At 53.0% G+C, this 20,499-nt stretch overlaps 1 protein-coding gene across 1 annotated transcript in view; it reads left to right on the forward strand.

Annotated features, from left to right (window-relative positions):
* The first annotated feature begins 447 nt into the window (after positions 1–447).
* Hcn4 (hyperpolarization activated cyclic nucleotide gated potassium channel 4) overlaps positions 448–20,499 on the forward strand; it is a 38,468-nt gene continuing 18,416 nt past the window's right edge. Inside the window, exon 1 of the mRNA XM_038323704.1 lies at positions 448–1,232. Within this exon, the coding sequence (XP_038179632.1) occupies positions 448–1,232 (785 nt within the window). The remainder of the gene's footprint in view (positions 1,233–20,499) is intronic.

The following is a 20,499-nucleotide window of genomic DNA, read 5'->3' on the forward strand; positions in this document are numbered from 1 at the left end:
GCCCGGGTGGCTACAGACACTGACAGTCCCAGCCGCCCGCCGGACGCACTCCCGGGAGCCACGCGGACAGTGCGCTCTCGCTCCAGAGCGGTTCCCGGAGCGCGGCGGCCGCAACGCCGCTGCTGCCCGCGCCCATTGTTCCCCGCGGGGGCGGGGCGCCTGGAGCCGGGCCGCGCGCCGCGCCCCTGATCGCAAGAGGGAGGGAAGAGAGGGAGGGAGCGTGGGGTCCCCGCGCCCAAGCCCGGCCGGAGAGGAGGCACAGCGAGGCGAACCCGGGGACCCGCGGCCGGACTAGGAGCCTCCCCTCGGCGCGCAGTCGGCGAGATCATGGGCTCCTGAGGCGGCCCCGGGTCGGCAACGAAGGACGCGTCCCCACTGGCCAGCGCACCTGGAGCGGGTCTCCCGTGCCGCACCCGCACCACTGCCCCCGGCCCAGCCCCTGGCACCATGGACAAGCTGCCGCCGTCTATGCGCAAGCGGCTTTACAGCCTTCCGCAGCAGGTGGGGGCCAAGGCGTGGATCATGGACGAGGAAGAGGATGGCGAAGAGGAGGGGGCCGGGGGCCGCCAGGACCCGAGCCGCAGGAGCATCCGGCTTCGTCCACTGCCCTCGCCCTCGCCCTCGGTGGTCGCCGGCTGCGCGGAGTCCCGGGGTGCGGCCCTCGGGGCGGCAGACAGCGAGGGGCCGGGCCGCAGCGCCGGCAAGTCCAGCACTAACGGTGACTGCAGGCGCTTCCGCGGGAGCCTGGCCTCGCTGGGCAGCCGGGGCGGCGGCAGTGGTGGAGTAGGGAGCGGCAGCAGTCACGGGCACCTGCATGACTCCGCGGAGGAGCGGCGGCTCATCGCCGCCGAGGGCGACGCGTCCCCCGGCGAGGACAGGACGCCCCCGGGCCTGGCGGCCGAGCCCGAGCGCTCCGGTGCCGCGGCACAGCCCGCAGCCTCGCCGCCGCCCCAGCAGCAGCCGCAGCCGGCCTCCACCTCCTGCGAGCAGCCCTCGGCGGACACCGCTATCAAAGTGGAGGGAGGCGCGGCCGCCAGTGACCAGATTCTCCCCGAGGCCGAGGTGCGCCTGGGCCAGACCGGCTTCATGCAGCGCCAGTTCGGTGCCATGCTGCAACCTGGGGTCAACAAATTCTCCCTAAGGATGTTCGGCAGTCAGAAAGCGGTGGAGCGTGAGCAGGAAAGGGTTAAGTCAGCCGGGTTTTGGATTATCCACCCTTACAGCGACTTCAGGTAAGAGGCCAGGTGGGGATGCTGTGGATGCCTTGTACAGTTGAAGGCATGCTTTCTTCCCCGTCCTGCCTCCCAACCTGAGTTAACTTTCCTTCCTTGTGCTGGAAGCTCACAAAGAAGTGGGGTGCCTGTAGCATCGCAGACATCCCCGGACCCCCTGCTGCACACTGGGAACTTTCTCAGTCTTCAGGCTCCTGCCATCTCTTTTCCAGGGTCTGGGCTGCATTGGAGACAAGCTCAAAGGTGTTCTGTGCCTGGCCTAGCCCTGCCTGCAGCCCCGGTAGAGCTCTGCTTATCCAAGCCATACACCTCCCCCTTGGAGGCTGCAGAGTCAAGGTGGCCATCCTAGAGGCAGCTCCAGGTCATTCAGCTTGCAGAGAAGGGTCATGGAGGGAGATAGACATCTTAGCAGCTGGGCCAGCTCCTTGGGTGCTGACTGCAGGTATTAATGTGGTTGCTGGGCCTGCAAAGCTGCAGCCAGATTCCTGGAGGACTGAGGTCACTGACACCTCAGGCCCAGGATGAAAGCCCTCTGCACACTTTACCCAGCCCCTCATGCTGAGTGGTGGGCCAGGAGCAGGGACCCTGATACAGCTAGCTTTCACACTGGCAGGGCAGAATGACCTTGCTCACAGTGGTCAGTGAAGATGTCTGGTGTCCTGACCGACATGCAGCTGTCTATTGATCCCCAAGTAGTCCAGTATCTCATTCCCATCTCTAGGGGATCCTGTCCCCTCTTGCATCTCCTCAGTCAATACCAATGATCAGTGGATATGAATTGGGCCTGTGGACTGAACTCTGTGGAAGGAGAAGCTGTGAGTTGCCTCTGGTTTGCAGCAGGAATACCTTTATCCCGGTCATGGTTCTGAGCTCCGGCTCACGGCCTCCTGAGGCTTTCTTAGCCCCCCAGTTTAGATGAAGATCTAACTGGGTTTTCTTCCCGACTCTCTCAGTGTCCTGCCCCGTTTGTCTCCCTTGCCTGCCTACCTGCTGGCCTCCCTGTATAAAGGAACATTTCGCCGACCAGAGCCTCTTTACAAACTCCAGGGAAGCTGGATTTGTAATGAGAGCAAAGCTATTTTCCATCCAATGAGAGAGATTTCTTTGGCTGGGAATGACCAGTCAGACAACACTTTGGTGGCTTAAAATAGGTGGTGAATAGAGAGGCAGCCTCTTTGGGTTCCTTTCCCCTTTTCCTTTTGAGAAAGTGATTGTTCTCTCTTTCTGACCCTCCTGTTCTCAGATAGCAAGGAGGCAGTAGGCTTGCTGGACCGAGCTCTAGCCTTCAAACTGTGTGAGCAAAGGTGGACCCTCCTCAGGATCACTAGCCAGCTCCTGTGTCTAGGACTGGGACCTGATGCTTCCGTGTTGCCCCTGCTGTCCCTGGGTACCCCAGGCTTCTCTTCCCTCAGTGGTGGTGACAATCAGGTCCAGTACCATCACTTGAGACTGCTGAGGTACTCCCATCAAGAGCTCAAATTTTCTGCCCATCTTTGTGCTGGGAAAACTTCTATTCACGGTTCTTATCTTCAAGCCCATTGTCAACCCCAGGCATGTCTTACATCCAGTGACAAGCACTGATGGAGAACCTCCTGGCTGCAAAGCCTTGCCCTCCCCACCCATCTTCCCTGAGATGCTCAAGATCTGGGACTGAAGCACCCCTTTCTTCCTCCCCCCAGCCAAAACTTTCCTAGTCTTAGCTGTGACATTCATAACATGTTGGTTTGCAGTCCCCTGTCTGCAGAGCCTCCACCAACATAGGCTTTGGGGACACTGGAGAGGGTGGACACAGGAAGACAGATAGACAACAGAATAACGGGCCAACCTTTTTGTTTGTTTCTTTCCTTTTTTTGAGATAGGATTTCTTTGTGTAGCCCTGGCTGTTCTGGAACTCTCTCTATAGACCAGGCTGGCTTCTAACTCACAGAGATCCACCTGCCTCTGCCTCCCAAATGCTAGGATTAAAGGCTCGCGCTGCCACTGCCAACCCAACTGGGTTTTGATGTGGGTTTTTTGACAACAAGCAGCAGAGACTAGTAGCTGGAAGTGTACACCTTCTATGCCCAGCCTTGCAGCTGGCTGATACTGGACCTGTAGGAAGGAAAACGATTCAAGGCAGAGTGTGTGCATCTCTGGAGGGCAGTTGTCATGCCCCTTCCTCTTCTTAGGCCCAAACAGCTAATCTTAACTTCCAAAATCAATGAGACAAGGGACTAGCTGACTCTAAGCTTAGAAAACACTTCACTCCGTCCAAACTTCCACTCCCCCGGAGAATCCAAGCTTTAAATCATGAAGTTTCAGCCACTGGCCTTGGGCCTTTATCTGGAGACAGTTATCATTACCCACCAGAGCTTCTGCAAGTGCTTCCTAGACCCACTGAGGATTTATTCATCATTTTGACTGGCAGGAAGCATTGATCCAGCAGAATTGGTTTAATAAAGAATCAGCGGCAAACTATGATAGATTGAGTTTGTGGTTTGAAGTTCGGGGCTGGCTATGATGGGCTGCTTCTGACATCTTTTCTGGGAGATAAGGGCTGGGTACCCTTCCCTGAGAAGTCATAGGCTGGCTTTGAGGCCCACCAGAACCTGGGCCATGGTTGAGAGAGACTAGGTGATTCCTGGCTATCCTGCTTCTTGCTTGTACCATTCTCATTACCCCAGGCTTCAGACTTCCCTTCCTTTCCAACACTCCAGTGGCCTTTTGAAGCTCACACTTAGAGTTTGTTAATGGGGGAAGCCAGTGTGTGGCAACCCTCAGGACATTTTCCCTGGGCTATCGCTATTGACCAAGGTGCCAGAACCAGTCCTTTTTCCCATGGGAGCTCTGTCCTTGAAGCCTGAGTTTGATGGTTGGACCCTAAGAACACATAGCACATTAGCTACATAATTCTGGTTTCCCAAGAAGATGGGGAGGGGAAAGAGAGAGCAGGGACCCTGAGAGAAGGTGTAGCTGCCTTTGTCCTGGAGGCTGATTAGCCAAAATGTCAAACGCCAGACTCAGGGAGTTGACCTGGGAGTGTGTATGTTGGAGATGTGTGTCTGAGACTGTCTTGGGACTGTGTGGGTGGCCATCAGGGAAGCTCTTATCTGAATATTAGCTCTGGAGCTACTGTCGTGCCCTACACAGTAGCGAGTGGGTAAAAGCAGGTTTCTCTACACCTCCTTGCCCTCTCCTGGCCTGATCCTTTTAAATCCAGGAGGAAAGGAAGAGACTGAAGGCTCTAAAAGCATCCTTTTATTAGGGCTGAAGCAGTTGGGCTTTGAAACTCTGGATACTGAGATGATGGTCAGGCCTAGGGTTTGCCTAAGCAGATTTCTTGTTGCTGCACCAGCTCAAGGCCGTTGCTCACTACACATCCCTCCCCATCCTGTTTGCTATTAGTCCCTGCTTGAGTTATTAACCTGTGAGCCCCACTTTTCCTGCCCAGAAAATGGGACTTCTCTTGTTCATTACCGTTAGATACAAACTGTGCAAGTGTAGGCACTCAGAGGTGAGAGTCTACAGTAAGCGGCCAAATATCTTCCCTGCCGTCACTCTTTCCTCCCCTTGGTCCTGGGAATACCACATGGATCTCTGTCCTGGGCTCCGGCCAAGAGTTCTGAACCAGTCTGTTGTCAGACCTCACTGAGAGCCTGCTAGAAACTACCAAGTCAGTATCTAGAAAATTACACATATATCTAGGCACATGCAATGTGGCATACAATTTCCTGTGTCTGGGGTTTCCCATGAGAATCATGTGGGGGCTGATGGCTGTGGATTCTACTGCAGGTCATGGTAAGAGAGTCTAGGCCCTGCTGGGGGTGGAACACCAACCAGCCTTCCTTGGAATCTAGTATGGTGTGTGGGGGGGTGTCCCTCTGTAACCTAGACTTGGACTTCCCCTTGCCAGCAGAGTGCAAAAGCACTCAGGGATCAGACTCAGAAGACTGAGAAAGAAAAGATCTGTTTGGCAACCCATTCCTTGACTTACTCCAGTGTTCTCTCCCTTGCAGGCTTGGGAAGGACTGGAAGGAGGCAGCCTGGCCCTGGCTCTGGGAGTTTGGAGGCTCTTTCTCAGGAGGGTCTTTCTTGGGCCAGCTGCTCCTGCTGGCAACGTGGGAAGCGGGGTGAAAGGCATGGCAGGCACAGGCAGCAGGGACGGGAGGGTGCCTTGGTGCAGAGGGGAATTCCAAGGTGAGCTGCCTGGGTGGTGCTGTCGGCTGGCACAGTGGGCAGCGGACTCCCCAGCTGTGCAGCCTGCCCCACCTCACAAGGCTAGAGCTACTGACGCTTGGGATGTGCTGTTTTTGTAAGTGCAGGGGCCTGGAGACCCACTGGGCCAGAGGGCTAAGCCCCTTGGCTCTCTGACTCTCCCTGTAACTTGCTTCTAGCTCCTACATCTAATAACTATCATGGGTCTGGGGGCTGCCTTCTCCTGTTTGGCCTTGTCTCTATCCATTTGGTTTTATGAGCCAAAGATTTCATACTAGTAGGTAGCAGACTTCACATAGGGAAACCCAACAATACTCTTCTGTCTATTCATCTCCTCCCCAGGTTGTAAGGCTTTGCATTCCCACGTCTTTCTTCCACTTATCCGAACCATCCATCAGTCCCTCCTGGCTACTTAGTGGCATTGGGTGGAACTCCGGTTGTTTTAATGCAGCTCCTCATTGGGATGTTATCCATCTCACTCTGGGACCTTGTTAAAATGCAGCTTCTGGCGTGTAATAATGTTCCTGATGCCCTGGTACCAGGTGTGGAGTCCTGAGCTTACAACCATGCGTAGGCCATGCTTGCAGAGCCCTGAGCCTGTTTCTTCTGCCTTTGGCAATGGAGCCCTTGGCCTCCAGCCCCAGTCTCGACTCAGCAGGGCAGGATGCTATAAGGTAGGTGGGCCAGGCCTCAGAGATCAGCTTGTGCCCTGGGATGTCAGATTCAGTCTCATATCCTGCTTCCCACACTGTTGTTTGCTGGCTTTACATGCTGTCTTTTAGGGAAGATGAAGAGCAGAAGGAGACGAGGAACATCATGCCGCCACTTTCTCAGCTTCTCTCCTGTCCTAAGGGTCAGAGGCAGGAGCCTGAGAGAGGGAGAGAAGGGACAGGGTACACAAGGATGTCGTACCGCAGTGAGATTTCTGAACGGCATTGTCAATGAGAGTCCAGAAGTGACAGGGGTAGCTGTAACAGTGGCCTGCTGGGAGGGGACAGAGGCATCCTGAATAACAGCTGCCTTAGTACCTTGAGCATGGGATCTATCCCAAGCCTGCTTTCACCTTTCTTGCCCCTGGCTGTGGACAACAGCTTCTTCTGTGGTATAGGCTTGCCTGTCAACTTTTTTCCCTCTCCTGGCCTCCATTCAGATAACAGGGAGGAGGAAAAGTGTCATAGGAGCTCGAGTGGCCCTTGTGTCTGCCAAAACATTGGATACCAAGGGGGGAATCATGTAGAGCCGAAGGTCCTGGCCCAATCCTCTGGATGCTTGTCGTATAACTGAGGCAGCCGTGGTTCCAACCTGACTTGAGAGAGCTTACAAAGCTGGGCTGTCAGCTGCTAATTAATAGAAAGGCTACAGAGGCCAGCCAGGCAGTCCTGCTTGGGCCCAGGGGATGCTGAAGAATCCACGTTTCCCAGCCAGAGAGGGCCACTGGAGGGCAGGGGCATTATCTTGGCTTTGGAGAGGATGCTCTCTGCCAGCCAGGCTTCCTTGCTAAGAAAGCAGTGCCAGGGACCTGGAAATCTGTGGTCCCAAGGGCCAGGAAAGCACTCAGAGATACTTTCTACCTTCACTGCCATCAAAAGCTGGGGCAGGAGACAGCAGTGAGACGTGGTGAGTTCTCTGGCTTGAGAATGCTCAAGATAGCACAGAGAGTACTCGGGTACTGCTGAGCAGCATCCTGTAGACCACATACAGGGCAGAGAGTACTCGGGTACTGCTGAGCAGCATCCTGTGGACCACATACAGGACAGAGTACTCGGGTACTGCTGAGCAGCATCCTGTGGACCACATACAGCGCAGAGAGTACTCGGGTACTGATGAACAGCATCCAGTGGACCACATACAGTGCAGAGAGTACTCGGGTACTGATGAACAGCATCCCGTGGATCGCATACAGCACAGAGATGAGCTGTCTGACTAGCACAGTGCATCATGGCAGATCTGAGTCAATACGTTAATATAGCAAGATAGGACATGGCACTATAGGGGCTGAAGACATGGCTCAGTCAATAAAGTGCTTGCTGTGTACGTACTGGGGACATGAGTGTGGATCCCTAGCACCCACATTAATAATATTTTTTTAAAAGCCCTGTGTAATGATCTGTGCCTTTAATTCCAGTGTGGAGGAAGAAACAGGAGGATATCTGGGGCTTGGTAGCCAGTCAACCTAACCAGATTAGTGAGCTCCAAGCTCAGTGAGATTCCCTATCCCAACAAAATAAGGTGGAAAACCATTGAGGAAACTGCCTGATGTTTGGTTTCCACACACATGCAAACACCTGCACATGCACGCGCACGCACACACACACACACACACACACACACACACGAGGTATGGTTGGGGACTTCTCTTGAAAATACTGAGAACAGCTTTGGCTTCAACATCCCCACCTCACAGCCAGGAGCCAGGGGAAGCCAGTGGGTTCACTGTTTAGTTGGGCCCGTGTTGTCCATCTTGTTCCTGAACCCTAGCTGTTCCTACAGTATCTGTCTCCTATCCAGCCTTGCCATTCGCCTTCTACTACCCAAACCCTTATCACTTCCAAGTTCACAGCCCTTCACTCAAACTGAGAGACTAAAGTCAGGTTAATAGACCATTAACCACCATCGTGAAGCAGCTGCCATATGCCAGGTTGTTCAGGAAGCTGGGTACATTTTATCTCATTGACTCTTCAGAGTGACCTCCAGATGGTTTCATCTTGCTCATCTTATGGACAAGGCTGATGTGGGGCTCAGGGAGCAAATTTATTCCCAGTTACATCATTGGGAAGAACCAGGCCTGGCATCCGAACCTCATCTGTGGGACTCTGAACTTCCATCCTCTCCCCTCCTCCTCCTCTTTCCCCTTACCTTCTTCTCCTTAAAATTTTAATTATACAAGTGTTTCTAGAGAATCAAAAATATGGAGGGCCTCAGAAAAAGGGGTGATCAGCGGGTACATGAAATCCATTATGTCTCAGAGCCCCAAAGGAAAGACCTGAGCAAACCCTCATCTAGAGCCGTCCTTGTGCTGACAGAGGCAGAGGAGCTGAGAAGGCCACAAAGGAAGTTCACGACAAAGGCAAAACCAGAATCTACTGGGTTATGTGACGTCTCTCTACAAAGGCCTTAAGACCCTATTCTCCCTCTGGCTTTCAGAACAGGGCTTCCAGCCAAGTCTTCCTGAATGGTCCTCACCCCCAGCCTCATCCTTCATGGAAACGTACACCTGCGCTGTGGGTACAGCTCGGCGGTAAACTGCACACCGCGCTCGGCTACTGACGATGCAAAGAGATTGGGAAGAGGGAAAAATGTTTTAAGCTCATCTCGGGAGCAGAATCTTCCTTTATCTGACAGTTCAGAGCATGGGGGCTTAGCCATATTCCAGCTCCACTTCAGGGCTGTCACGTTTGAAGTCCAGATGCCCACCCACCTCATTCTCCCTTGTCAGGTCTTGACTGATGGGTAGACTGTTGGGATTTTGGTAGCACACCAGGGTACCATCTACATCCCTGTTCCAGGAGGACAGAGAGGGACAAATAGCCAGGGTTTCTGTGCTTGGTCCACAAGAGAAACAAACAGTGCCGTGCTCTGTCTATCAAATCCTATAGAAAACTGAGGCTGTGGAGTAGGTGTGCAGATTAGTACTTAGCTGAGGCTGATGTCTGGAACCTGGGATCAGTCTGTGATCAAGGTCAGAGTTCAGTGTCTGATGTAGATCAGGGTTCAGTCTTAGAATGTGGTCTGGACTCAGAGTGTGACCAGTAGGCTTAGTTTGTGATTAGGATCAGGGCTCAGCTTATGATCAGGATAAAAAGTCATTCTTAACTAGGATCGGGGGCTCATAAGTTAAAGACATGGCTCAGACTTGGTAGCAAAAGCCTCTGAACCAACTTCAGTGTCCTCCTGGAGGGCCCAGCGCTTGGAGCAGGATGGAGAACACTCACCCCCAGGTGCTTTCCTCGCCTTCCGGGAGCTCCCGTGCCTCTTCGCATCGGAGCCAGCTGCCTTTGGTCCTCTCTGGTAGGCAAAGCACAAATTACCAATAAGCGACAGTGCCACCACTGCTGGAACTGCCAAGTCTCACATATGACCACTCCCCACCCTCCTCTGCACCCTCATTGTTGGGGCTGGTGTCTGGTGTTCCCAGCCAGGCAGCAAGGGCAGAGGTGCCCGGAGAGAGTATGGGCTCCATAGTGGAACTCCCTCTGCCCAGGGCACCTAGAACTCTAGAGAGCATGCAACAGGGGCTCCAGGTCTGATCCTGGCAGCTGCGGGGGCCCGATAATTGTACTGGTGATTCTGCGTCTGTCTAAGCATTTACCCATGTGGGTGGATGTGTTATGTCTGCGTGAACAAGGCTTTCAGAAATTAATACATAACGGGGCTGGCTAATGCGTTCTTTTCTCGGCTTGAAGAGGAGCAAGATAAGAGGATCATGCCCTCCGGGAGTCTGTATATTCCAGGACTGTTTCCATATGTTGTGGGAAAGGGGAGTCACCACTCACCTGACAGGGGAAGATGCTAGCTCCTTGTAGGGATTCTGGGTCTGGTTCAGGGGAAACAGAAATGATAGGACCAGTGTGGGTAGATGGCCAGTGAAGGAAGCCAGTCAGAACTGGATCTGAGAGAGAATAGTCCTGCTTGCTTTCTAGGAAGAAGATGGTTGGGAGCTTGGCCACCTGCTTGGGTTGGACGTTGTCTGTCATAGAGGGAAGGTTATCAGGCCCTCGCTCTTTGAATCTGCACTCCTTAAGCGCTGCTTCCTCAACTCCCAAGCCTCTGGCCCTGTTACCTGTCTGCTTCTGCTGGTGCTGTGTGTGCACAATGAGCCTGCAGCTGCCTTGGAGGATGCTCCCTGCTCCTTCCCCACAAGGCCCAGAAGGCAGACACTGCTATCATAATGTCACTGAGTGTGTGGCCTGGAGCCCAGAAGTAATTACCCTGCAGTCCCTTTGAAGGCTGGAGCAGCCCTTGTCAATGATTAACACAGGTCCTTGGTCACTGACTGCCCAGCCAGCCATAGGTTTCTCCTTTCTGCAGTCCCTCAGAAGATATGATACACCAGTGTTCCCCATGGGCACAGCAAAGACCTGCAGGCTCCCAGTCCTCATTGAATTTAGAATTGTAGTCTAGCTGAGAAGTTTTAGCAGATGAGCTAAGGTTAGCTCACCTGGAGTCCTTGCTTTTCCACCCTGCATTGGCCTAAGTGTGAGCCCTCCCGCTCCAGGAGTTTGCCCTCCCATCCTTATCCTGCCTAGCCATAGAACCCCAGAAAGTTCCTTCCCTCTCTCAGCATCCAGGGTCGGGACTTGGGCTAAGCCTGAGAAGAGAGCAGAGCTAATTGCACAAATAGGTATTGAGCCTGCAATCCTGACCCCATTAGTGCAAATTGAGCCAGCAGGGCCCTGCTGACCAGTGGAGCTGATGAGAAAGTACCTCAACTCTACTGAGCCACGCCAGGCCAGATCCTGCAGTTTTATAGCCTCCGGTCCTGGAGTAGTGGGGGCGTCTCTGGCATCTTTCTGCTGAGGACTCCCTAGCCCATAGATGCAGGGGACTGGGCGGAGCTTTCCATTGTTTCCCAGCCTGTAGAGTTTTAAGAAGACTTTCTTTGCTATGTTCCTTGGGCAGCCTCCCCAGGGACCAGCTTGGGGCAAGGGCTTTGTGAAAGTGAGCTGAAATGTCATCGTCTTGCCTAAGGTCCTGACTGTGTTCCCATAGCTCCTAGGGGCAGCACCAGAGGAGACTTGTCCACTCCTGGAAGCTCAAAGCTGGCCTTTCCAGAGCTCTCAGTGTTAGGACTCATGGAGACTGCAGGTCATGCTGGTGGCTGTGGATGGAGGAACCCAAGGGCCAGTAGGACTGACAGCTATAAAGTGACTGCCGTTCCAGCCTGAGAGGCTCTCGGAAGGCACCTTCTAGGACAGGGCCAGGGAAGAGTGTGAGAATCAGAAGTGAGGCTAGCCATGTGGGCTTAGCTAACATCTTACTTCTGCTGGCCTGTTTTCTCCATTTGAATATGAGAAGGAACTAGGGTCGCATTTTACCAAGGTCCCAAAGCGTGGGTGGTGGCCACTGCAGCGTCTCCACGGCCTTTATGTAATCACACTGACTGGCCTCCCCAAAATGAGGCTAGGCAGGTTGAGTTCTAGGAAACACTCTGTCTTCCTTCACTTGGTTTCTGCTGTGATAAAACACCGTAGCCAAAAGCAACACGGGGAGGAGGGTTTATTTGGCTTCCACATGCAGATCACAGCTCATCACGAAGGGAAGTCAGGGCAGGAACCTGGGAGCAGGAACTGATGCAGAGGCCGTGGAGGAGTGCCGCTTACAGGGTCTGCCCCTCATGGCTTGCTCTACCTGTGGTTTGTGTGCTTTGTCAACTCAGAACCACCTGTCCAGGGGCAGTACCACCCACAGTGGTCTGGGCCCTTCCACATCAATCACTAATCAAGAAGATGACTTGCATACAGGCAATCTGACGGAGGCAAGTTTTCAAATTGAAATCTCTCTTCCAGATGACCCTAGCTTGTGTAAAGTTGACAGAAACATAGCCAGCGCACATCTCTACTGCCTCATGCCACTGTGTGGTGGGCTCCCCTAAAAGCCGTCTGACCGGAAGCACCTGCTGTGATAGTTTCAGCTTGCCTCAGTCTTGCATTTACTCCCCAGGGCCCCAGTCAAATTCTAACTTCTCTGCCCCATGCATGTCCAGCCCCGTCCCTCCTCTCTAGTGAACTGTGCCCTACCTTTCCCCACACAGGCTGGAGAATCGGGCTAGGAAGGCCTTCGAGGATCTCAGCCCTCCCTTAGCCTCCTCGCTAAGATAGTTTTCCAGGGGAGAACTAGAGACCCATCTGTCCCCAGGCCCTCAGAGCCCATGTTCTTCAGTGCGATCCTTATTGCTCAACTGACCCGTCTCGGCAAAGCAGGGTGGACAGCAAAATTTCACTTCCTCAATGGAGTCACTGTGGTCCAAACCCATGGGAGGTTAGAACAACTGGAGCCCATTTTCTCCTCCACCCTGATAGGCCTTTTTGCAAGGGCAGGTGAGGCTGGCTACCTAATTGCCCTTGGGAGTGGGGTGGTTTTCATGTGCTCCTCTGTAACAATAGTCTATTTTTGTCTCACTCTCCTGAAGAGACCAGCAGACGGCTCCTGGGTAGTGGGACCTGAGCCTTCCTTGGTTCCAATAAGTGGGTCTAAGTTTGTTAAATGTTGGTCCTTTCCCCACTTTCTTCAGACCGTCTTCTCTCTCTGGGTGTTGGAGCAGTAGCCTGAGGGAGCTCAGCATCTGACAACTCGGAGTATTGTAGAGCAAGCAGATATTTCTTGCTGTGCAGTTGTGTGTGTGTGCGTGCACGCGCGCGCATATGCATGTGTATACATTTTTAGTTTGTGCTTGTGTGTACAGACAAAGCATTCAGAGAACTCAACCCCTGGGAAAAGCAAGGCATTATCATCTTGAATTCTTAGCAGCCAGGCTAGGAGGAAGACATGTCTTCGAGAGGTATAGTTAACCGTTGGTTCCCAGGGAAATCTACAATCCTCATGGCTCCTGAAGCTCCCAGGAGAAGCCTGGCTTCTGGGCCTGCCTTTCAAGGTGTCCCTGTCTTCCTCCCTCCAGGCATCAGGCGAGGCCTCTGGGCTACACCGACTGTTCTCCTTTTCTTCTCCAGGCTCAGCCCTCTGCCCGGCCTCTGTGGCCTCTGTGGTACCTTCAGTGTGCCTGATCTTGCCCTCTCTGTGTACCTGTGGGGAATCTGAGGAGGATTTGAGAGAAAGGGAATACCGAGAGACACAAAGAGAACTGAGGTCCTGGGGGCTCCTGGCCCCATCTTCTTCCATATTGCAGGCCTCAAGCCACAGTACTGATCCCTGGACACACTACCCTCCCCCACCCCCGGTCCTCTTTGAGACTGTAGTAGCTAACAGGCCACACGGTCCCATTTTCCCTTTGAGCCTCCAGGTCGTCAACTTGCCCATGGGGTAGGTCTGCCCGTCTCTCAGAGTGACTGCTGCTTGGCAGAGACTTCCCAGGGTCCGCACAGCTCTCAGGTTAGGCCTTTTGTTGGCACAGAGTGATGGTGGTGGAGATGGTGGCCAGCGTGTGCTGGTTACACACGCCGTATAAGGTGTTAGAAATAGTATCCCGCAGCCAAGGATGCAGCTCGATTGATAGAGTGCTTGCATGGCATACCCAAAACCCCAGGTTCAGTGCCTGCCACTGCATAAACCTCACATGGCGGCACACACCCGTAATCCCAGCACTCTGTAGGGATGGGAGGTCAGAGGATCAGAAGTTCAAAGTCATTCCGACCTAGGCTAAAAACGACCCCAGGAAATAAGAGCATTTTAGCTAATTGCACCGAGATCACTGATGTAGGGACTAATGGTCTTATTTTAAACCTAAGAAAATAGGTTCAGACAGTTGAACGTGACTTACCAAAGGCCACGCAGCCTGTCAGGAAAATAGCAGAGTACCTAGCCGCCATCCTGCTGCAGCCTGGCTCCTTAGAGTGTGCCCCTGGCCCAGCAACCTCAGCACAGCATGGAGTCTGTCAGCAACACAGATGCCAGGCCCTATCCTCAACTGCCTTGAGCAGCCCCGCAGCTGTCTGTATCCCACCGCAGAAGGACCATCGTTGGGAAGGGGTGGTTCAGACATAATCCACAGTCTGCCTTGCTCCCATTGAGTAGCTGACACCAGTCTTCACTCCATCATGAGGGGCTGGGATCTTAGCCTTAGGAGAGAGAAGGAATAAAGGATCATTCAGGGACCTACTATGAGAGCTGAACAATTGTTACTCAAGTGGATGACAATTGAGGAGACAGTAGAGACGCATGCTCACAGCCCAAGTCCAGCTGGCAACCCTTGGTTTTGAATCTGTGTCTGCAGCAGCCTAGGCAGCTGGGAGCAGCTACCTGGGAGCCCTGTGATTCTGAGTCAGAGATATTGAGGTGGGTTAAAAATAGAGCTCTGGTGGCCAGGCGGGGGTGGGAGGAAAAGAGCAATGGCTCCACTGTTGTGGGGAGACCCTGGGGCCTGAGGGGGGCTGGGCAGGAAGGAGGGGTAGAGGAGTGTGCGCCTCTCTAGAGCCTGAGCTGAGAGGGTGACGGGAGATGGATAGGTCAGCTATGACTGGGGTAACGTTGAATGCAAGCCCGGGGCAGAAGCCAGCAGGGTCTGCTTACCAGCAGGCAGCCAACATATGACTAGGGTGTAAGGCAAAGGAAGGTGCAGCCCCGTCTAGGGGCACAGCCAACAGGAACCTGGGCAGAGAGCTAAGGGTGGCAGGGGTTCTGCCACAGTGGCCTGCGGCCTGTGGGCTGGACTCATGGCTTTGGCTGTAGTCTTTAGAGAGTTTAAAATAAAAGGTTGAACTGGTGAAGTAGCTTGACCCTTGCCAAGCATGCGTGAGGCCTTAGGTTCAATCCCCAGTACAGCATAAAACCAGGTGTGACGGTATGTGCCTGAAATCCTATCGCTCAGGAGGTGGAGGCGGGATATTCAAGGTCATCTTCTGCTTTATGTCCAGATGGAGTCTAACCTGGGATACATGAAACCAGTGGGGAAAAAAATGCTTGGAGAGGGGAAGGACTGACGATGGCAAGGGCCCAAGGCCCTGGAGAGGGAACAGGTTGATCTCCAGAGGCCGATGGAAGAGCCACAGGCTCCCTTGGGCTTAGAAAGAAAAGAAGAGAATGGACGAAGGAGTCTAGTGGCAGAACGGGAAGGGACATCCTGGTGCCTTATCTCTTCTCTGTAGAGTGGAAGGTGGTGGTGTCTGCTAATAGGAGGGACAATAGGTGACTTCAGAGTTTCTGGAAGAGGGGCCATGGGTTGGGGCGGGGCATCTGCTGTGGTCTCCTGGAAGGACCTGGCAGGGCTGAGGGCCCAGCTGAGAGTGGGGACAAGGGGTGCTCAGGAGCCTGGTTGTTTAGTTGAATGGGGTTGGGGTGCGTCCTGCTGAACCCCATGCAGACATTGAAAGGGAGATGCTCACCCAGGCCAGGGTTGTGTTTTTGTGAAGACTGTTCCAGAAAGTCAGCATGACAGGTGAGAATGTGCTTAGGGAAGGGGTAGGGCTGGACAATTGTGTTTGGGACAGGCAGCTCTTTGGGGGAGGATCTGAAGAGTCAGCAGACTGTAGCTCCTGGGACCCTGAGGCTAACCAAGCACAGCTGCAGAAATCAGGAGGAAGGGAGGGCGGGCAGAGAGGCTGTGTACTGAAAATGCAGAGCTGGAGCAACTGGAGGTGCCCGCTGGTCTAGTGTGTGTGGCTGCAGTGGACAACTAAGAGGGGTCGTTATCACTGGGACTTCCAGCTCCCAAAGAGCCTAGGTTTGTCTGAATCCATGGTATAGAGTGGAAGTCATCTAGGGCGGTGGCAGGACAGAATGCAGCAGAAGGTTGCAAGCCAGGTGCCGGGATTGCCACGATCCCCATGGGTAGCAGATGAATGCTGGAGGGTGGCCAAGAGATGACAGGATGCCCAAAGGATCCGGTAGACATTTCTACCAGAGGCAGGTAGTGATAGCAGGAGGCAGGGGAGGATGCTGACTCACCCTGACCTTGAGGTTTGAGGGGCTCGTGGAGAGTGATGGTCTAGGTTTGTTAAGAGGGGAATGTGGATGGGTCAGAAAAAAATGAAGAAGCTTAGGAGGAAGGAATCCTGGAAGAGCGTACAGTAAAGAATTGGAGGGGGGGCAGAGTTTGGGAATAATAAAATACCACCAGCCTAACTTCTGTTTCTGTGGAGTGGTTAGGGCAGGATTCCGGAGTCACGCTATTTGCCCTTGATTCCTTGATCCACTGTATATATAGTGAAGTTCTCAGCCTGCTGAGCCTCAGTCTCCTTGTCTGTAAAAAGGGTGTAACCAGTGTCTGCATCTTAGTGTCTTGCAAGGACTAAAGAAGACAGCCCACATAGAGATTAGTGCCTGGCAGGTAGCAGGTGCCTAACAGCTTCTGACTGCTGTCCCACATCTTACGGTCTGTTGCCATGGGGCAGTTCCTTTGCTGAACAGAAAAACTGGCAGACAGTACATGATTGGAGGAGATTGTCTCAGCTCCTGTCACTTTTCTGAGACTTGAAGACTTCTGGGTTCTGTGATTTGTTGAAGGGCTAGCAAGAAGAGTAGGTGGAGAAGTTGAGGATGAAGGGGCAGGGGGAATATGCTGACACAGAAGCCCAAGCCCAAGGCAGGGAACACAGGCCAGCCTTATGAAGATGAAGACATTGAGCCTTGGACAAGGGAAAGGACTTCAAAAGCTAATGGCTTGAGAGGAGCAAGACTGTGGATGAGAAGGAGCCTGGGAGGGGAGGACCACGGTCTTGTTGGCTACTGTGAAGGAGCTGAGAGTCAGAAGAGGGAAGGGGTGCCTGGGATGCTGGATTAAGGAGCTTGGGCCTTCTTTTGTAGTACAGGTTCCCATAGGGTTCGGGTCAATGGTCACTTGCTCATGACTTGGAAAGTTAATGCAAGAATGTAGGGTGGGGGCCAGGTAAGAGGTAGGTGCAACGGTGCAGAGATTCAGATCTGGAGCAGAAAGGATGCTTTGAGACATCATAGGAGAAACCAGAGAAGACCCGATAACTTCTGAGGGACTTGTGAGGACAGGTAGGGTAAGGGAGGTCTGTAGAGAGCTGCTAGGAGATTGTGAGCCTTGGGTGCTGTGACAGATACGCAGGTTGTACCTTTCAGCTTGGAGGAGGATGCTGAGTTCAGCTGTGTACTCACTGGGTGTAGAGACAGCTGGCCCTCCAGGTGGGCACATTGAGCAGGCAGGTGGGAAGGTAGGTCTGGTGTTGGGAGGAGGGTGGGGGCCTGGAGCAGGAACCATCTGTACACAGGAACACAAGAGACGGGGTGCTGCTTAACAGGCTAGAGGACCAAGACTACAGTCAGAATCCAGGGACCCAGGACTGAGCCAGAGACCTGCCCTTCAGAAACCTGCTGCCTGCTAAGAGGAGAGGCCAGGTCTCAAGCTGGCCGAGGCTTTGGATTAGAGGTTAAAGAGACCCAGAGGAGGTAGCTCAGATGAACATGGAATGATGGGAAAGATTTGAATGGCATTCTCTTTCTTCTGGCAGACAGAATTTGTAGGGGATAATCATTTGTGCCAAAAGATATGTACAAGTTGGTATGGCTGAAGGTAGGTGTGAGCAAAATGAGGACACAGACAAGTGTTTACAAAAACACATATATGTGTGTGTGTGCATGCTTGCAGATGTGCAGTCTGTGGTGCACACACACACGTGTCTATTTGCCTACATATTTGCTCACAGGTAAGCATGAGCTTGTGGGGAAACGAGACTAGAGAAAGCCATTCTCTTCAGCCCACATGGAAGGAGAGGGTTCTTTGTCTAGTCCCAGAGTCTCTGAGTTCAAAGTCAGGAGCTTTCGTCTTCCCTGCCCTCATCTCCATAGAGGGTAGCTCCTTCCCATGGGATACCCATGGGGTAGACCACCCCGTGACGTAATCCAGACGCCAGGGTAAAGGGCTGTTTGCCTGTCTGCTATTACTCAGTCACTCTACACATGGGTCCTGGTCCCTCAGCTTCTGGATCTCCACTCCCAGACATCTGCCTGATCAATCCAAAGACGAGGCAAAGCCCAAGGCCAGGGAGACAATCCGACACCAGACCTGACCAGAACCCAGCTGTTGCTTTCTGACCAGGACTCATCCGCACTGGAGGGGGCAGGCCACCTGAGTGACGCAGAGACCCAGGCCTCTAATTCTGGCGTGTGCCAGTCCCATGGTGTCTTGGTCTGACTGCCTTTTGCTTCCCTATCACAGCCTGCTACCATGGTCTTGGGTTGTGATGTTATTTCTGAGTGGTTATTGGGACAGTAGGGTGCTGTGGCAACACTGGGCACCTATCTTGTGGTTTCAAAATGCTACTGTCCCCTTTGACTTCCGTTTTCTCTTCTGAAGGATGGGTACACTTGTTTCTGGCTGACAGTCAGCTAATGACCATGTGACTTTTAACCCTGGAGAGATCTTCTGTCCTCCCATCCAGGCCAGACCTTAGGAAGCCCTGATACCAGGAAGGTCAGTCCTCTCAGATTTTCCCCCAACAACCCTTTCTTCTGCATCTGGGGCAGGGGATACATGTACCTTGGTAGGACCCTCTTCACCATGACTCAGTTCAAGGAAGGTTCATTTGTCCCCTGCACCCCACAGAGCTGCCTAACCCCCAGCCCAGACTCTGTAGTTTAATTGACCTCTCTGAATCTTGCCTCTGCTCCTCATTAGCCGTATGGCCCTGGGCAAATGCTTCTCTTTGAGCCTCAGTGTTATCATCTGTAGAACACAGACAGTGGTAGCTGTGGTACTATTGTGAGAGTCAGATGGTCCAGTTCATGGAAAGCACAAAGTTAAGTACTCAGTCCTTGTGGAGTGTTTGGGGGCTCTATACAAATAAAGGCTTTTCTGTCTTCAAGGAGCCACCAATAAAAAGTCCTAGTCATGGGATGGATACTTCTGGCCATCCGGACTGGGGGTGTAAAGAGATTGCTGAAGATGCCAGCAGGGAGGCTGTTGCCAAACTCCCCTGGCTGGACCTGCAGACTGGGGCTGGCAGGCGTGACGGACACTGTCCATGGTGCTGAACACAATTTTGGGCTCAATTCAGAGATTTGTGCAACCATCTGGCAAAGAGCATAGAGACACTGTCTACAAGGCCAAGGGCAGTTCCCAGAGCCCGAATCTTCTCACCTTCTCCAGCAGCGCTTTCCTGGTTTCTCCCATTACCGTCACCAAGAGCCACCTCTTCAGATGCCCAGCTGCATCAGATGGTTTCTTAGACCCCAAGCCTACTCCTCCAAGGGGACCGTGAGTTCCCTCAAGTCAAGGCATCTGGTTGCAGAGGCAAACAGATGCTGTCGTCTGATCAGTCAGGTGCTGTGGTCCCTGGCTTCTGCCACTGGTTCTCCCGTTTATTACAGGTTTCCCTCTGGCCCTACTTCCAGTAGAAGTTTTGCTCCAGCTAGTCCCTGGAGGGTCCATCTTCCACCTCTCATATCTTTCCTGCCAGTTGATTGACAGAAATCATTTATTTACCCATTTAATAATAGGTGGCATGTGTCAGAGCCTTTCCCTGGTCTCAGTTTATTTGGTTCTTCTGACAAGTTTTGCTGGTGAGGTGTGTGTGTCGACAAGAGTCTGAACAGAGGAGAAAAAGAGGCAGGAGCAGATGCAGGGTTGGCCAGCCCTAGAAATCTACCCCTTCCAACAGGCTGATTTGACCCTTCTATAGCTTCTGGGAGGCTCTGGGATGGGAGAAGGAAGAGCCACTATTCTGACCCCAGCCCAGATCAGCCAGAAATATCTGGAGCACCTAGAAACTCAAGATTGAAACAGTTAGTCAGAATGTAAGGAAATGGGTGGTTTCGTCTCATGCAATTTAGTTTTATGAAGACCACTAAATGCAAACATTCTCCTGTTAATTACTGTCTTGAATTTTGTCTGTAATTGAGGGAACTAGAGCTGGGGAGGGGTGGGGTGTAGAAATCCGCTGGAGTGGCAGGCCTGCTGGTGTCAGCATTCCCAGCCGCTCTGCACCCAATCTGTTAATTTTAGAAACTCCTCTAGCCTGGGTATATTATTAGATTTGTGTACGAAGGGCCACATGGCCCTAAGTGGCTCCTCTATGCCACAGTATTTTTGTTTGTTTGTTTTCCCCCAGGAGATTCAATGAAAAGGAATGATGGGTCTCTCTCTCTCTCTCTCTCTCTCTCTCTCTCTCTCTCTCTCTCTCTGTGTGTGTGTGTGTGTGTGTGTGTGTGTCTGTGTGTGTGTGTCTGTGTGTGTGTGTGTGTATGGGTGTCTTCATGCTGTGTGCGTGTGTGAATGGGGATACCTAGATGTGACTTTAATGAGTATATGCAGCTGTCTTTGAGTGACTCGTGTGTGACTGGGCAGAGTGTACCCAGATCAAGAACGCCCCATAGAAGCCGAAGTTGGACGCACACTCACTGGTGGACACGCCGTATGAAGTATGCGGAGGTGTATGACTGCTGGGTAACACCCCCGTATCAATGTGCAAACTGGGCAGAGAAATGGGAAAGGCATTTT

This window comes from Arvicola amphibius, chromosome 3 (genome assembly GCF_903992535.2).
Source record: "Arvicola amphibius chromosome 3, mArvAmp1.2, whole genome shotgun sequence".
Classification (NCBI taxonomy): domain Eukaryota; kingdom Metazoa; phylum Chordata; class Mammalia; order Rodentia; family Cricetidae; genus Arvicola; species Arvicola amphibius.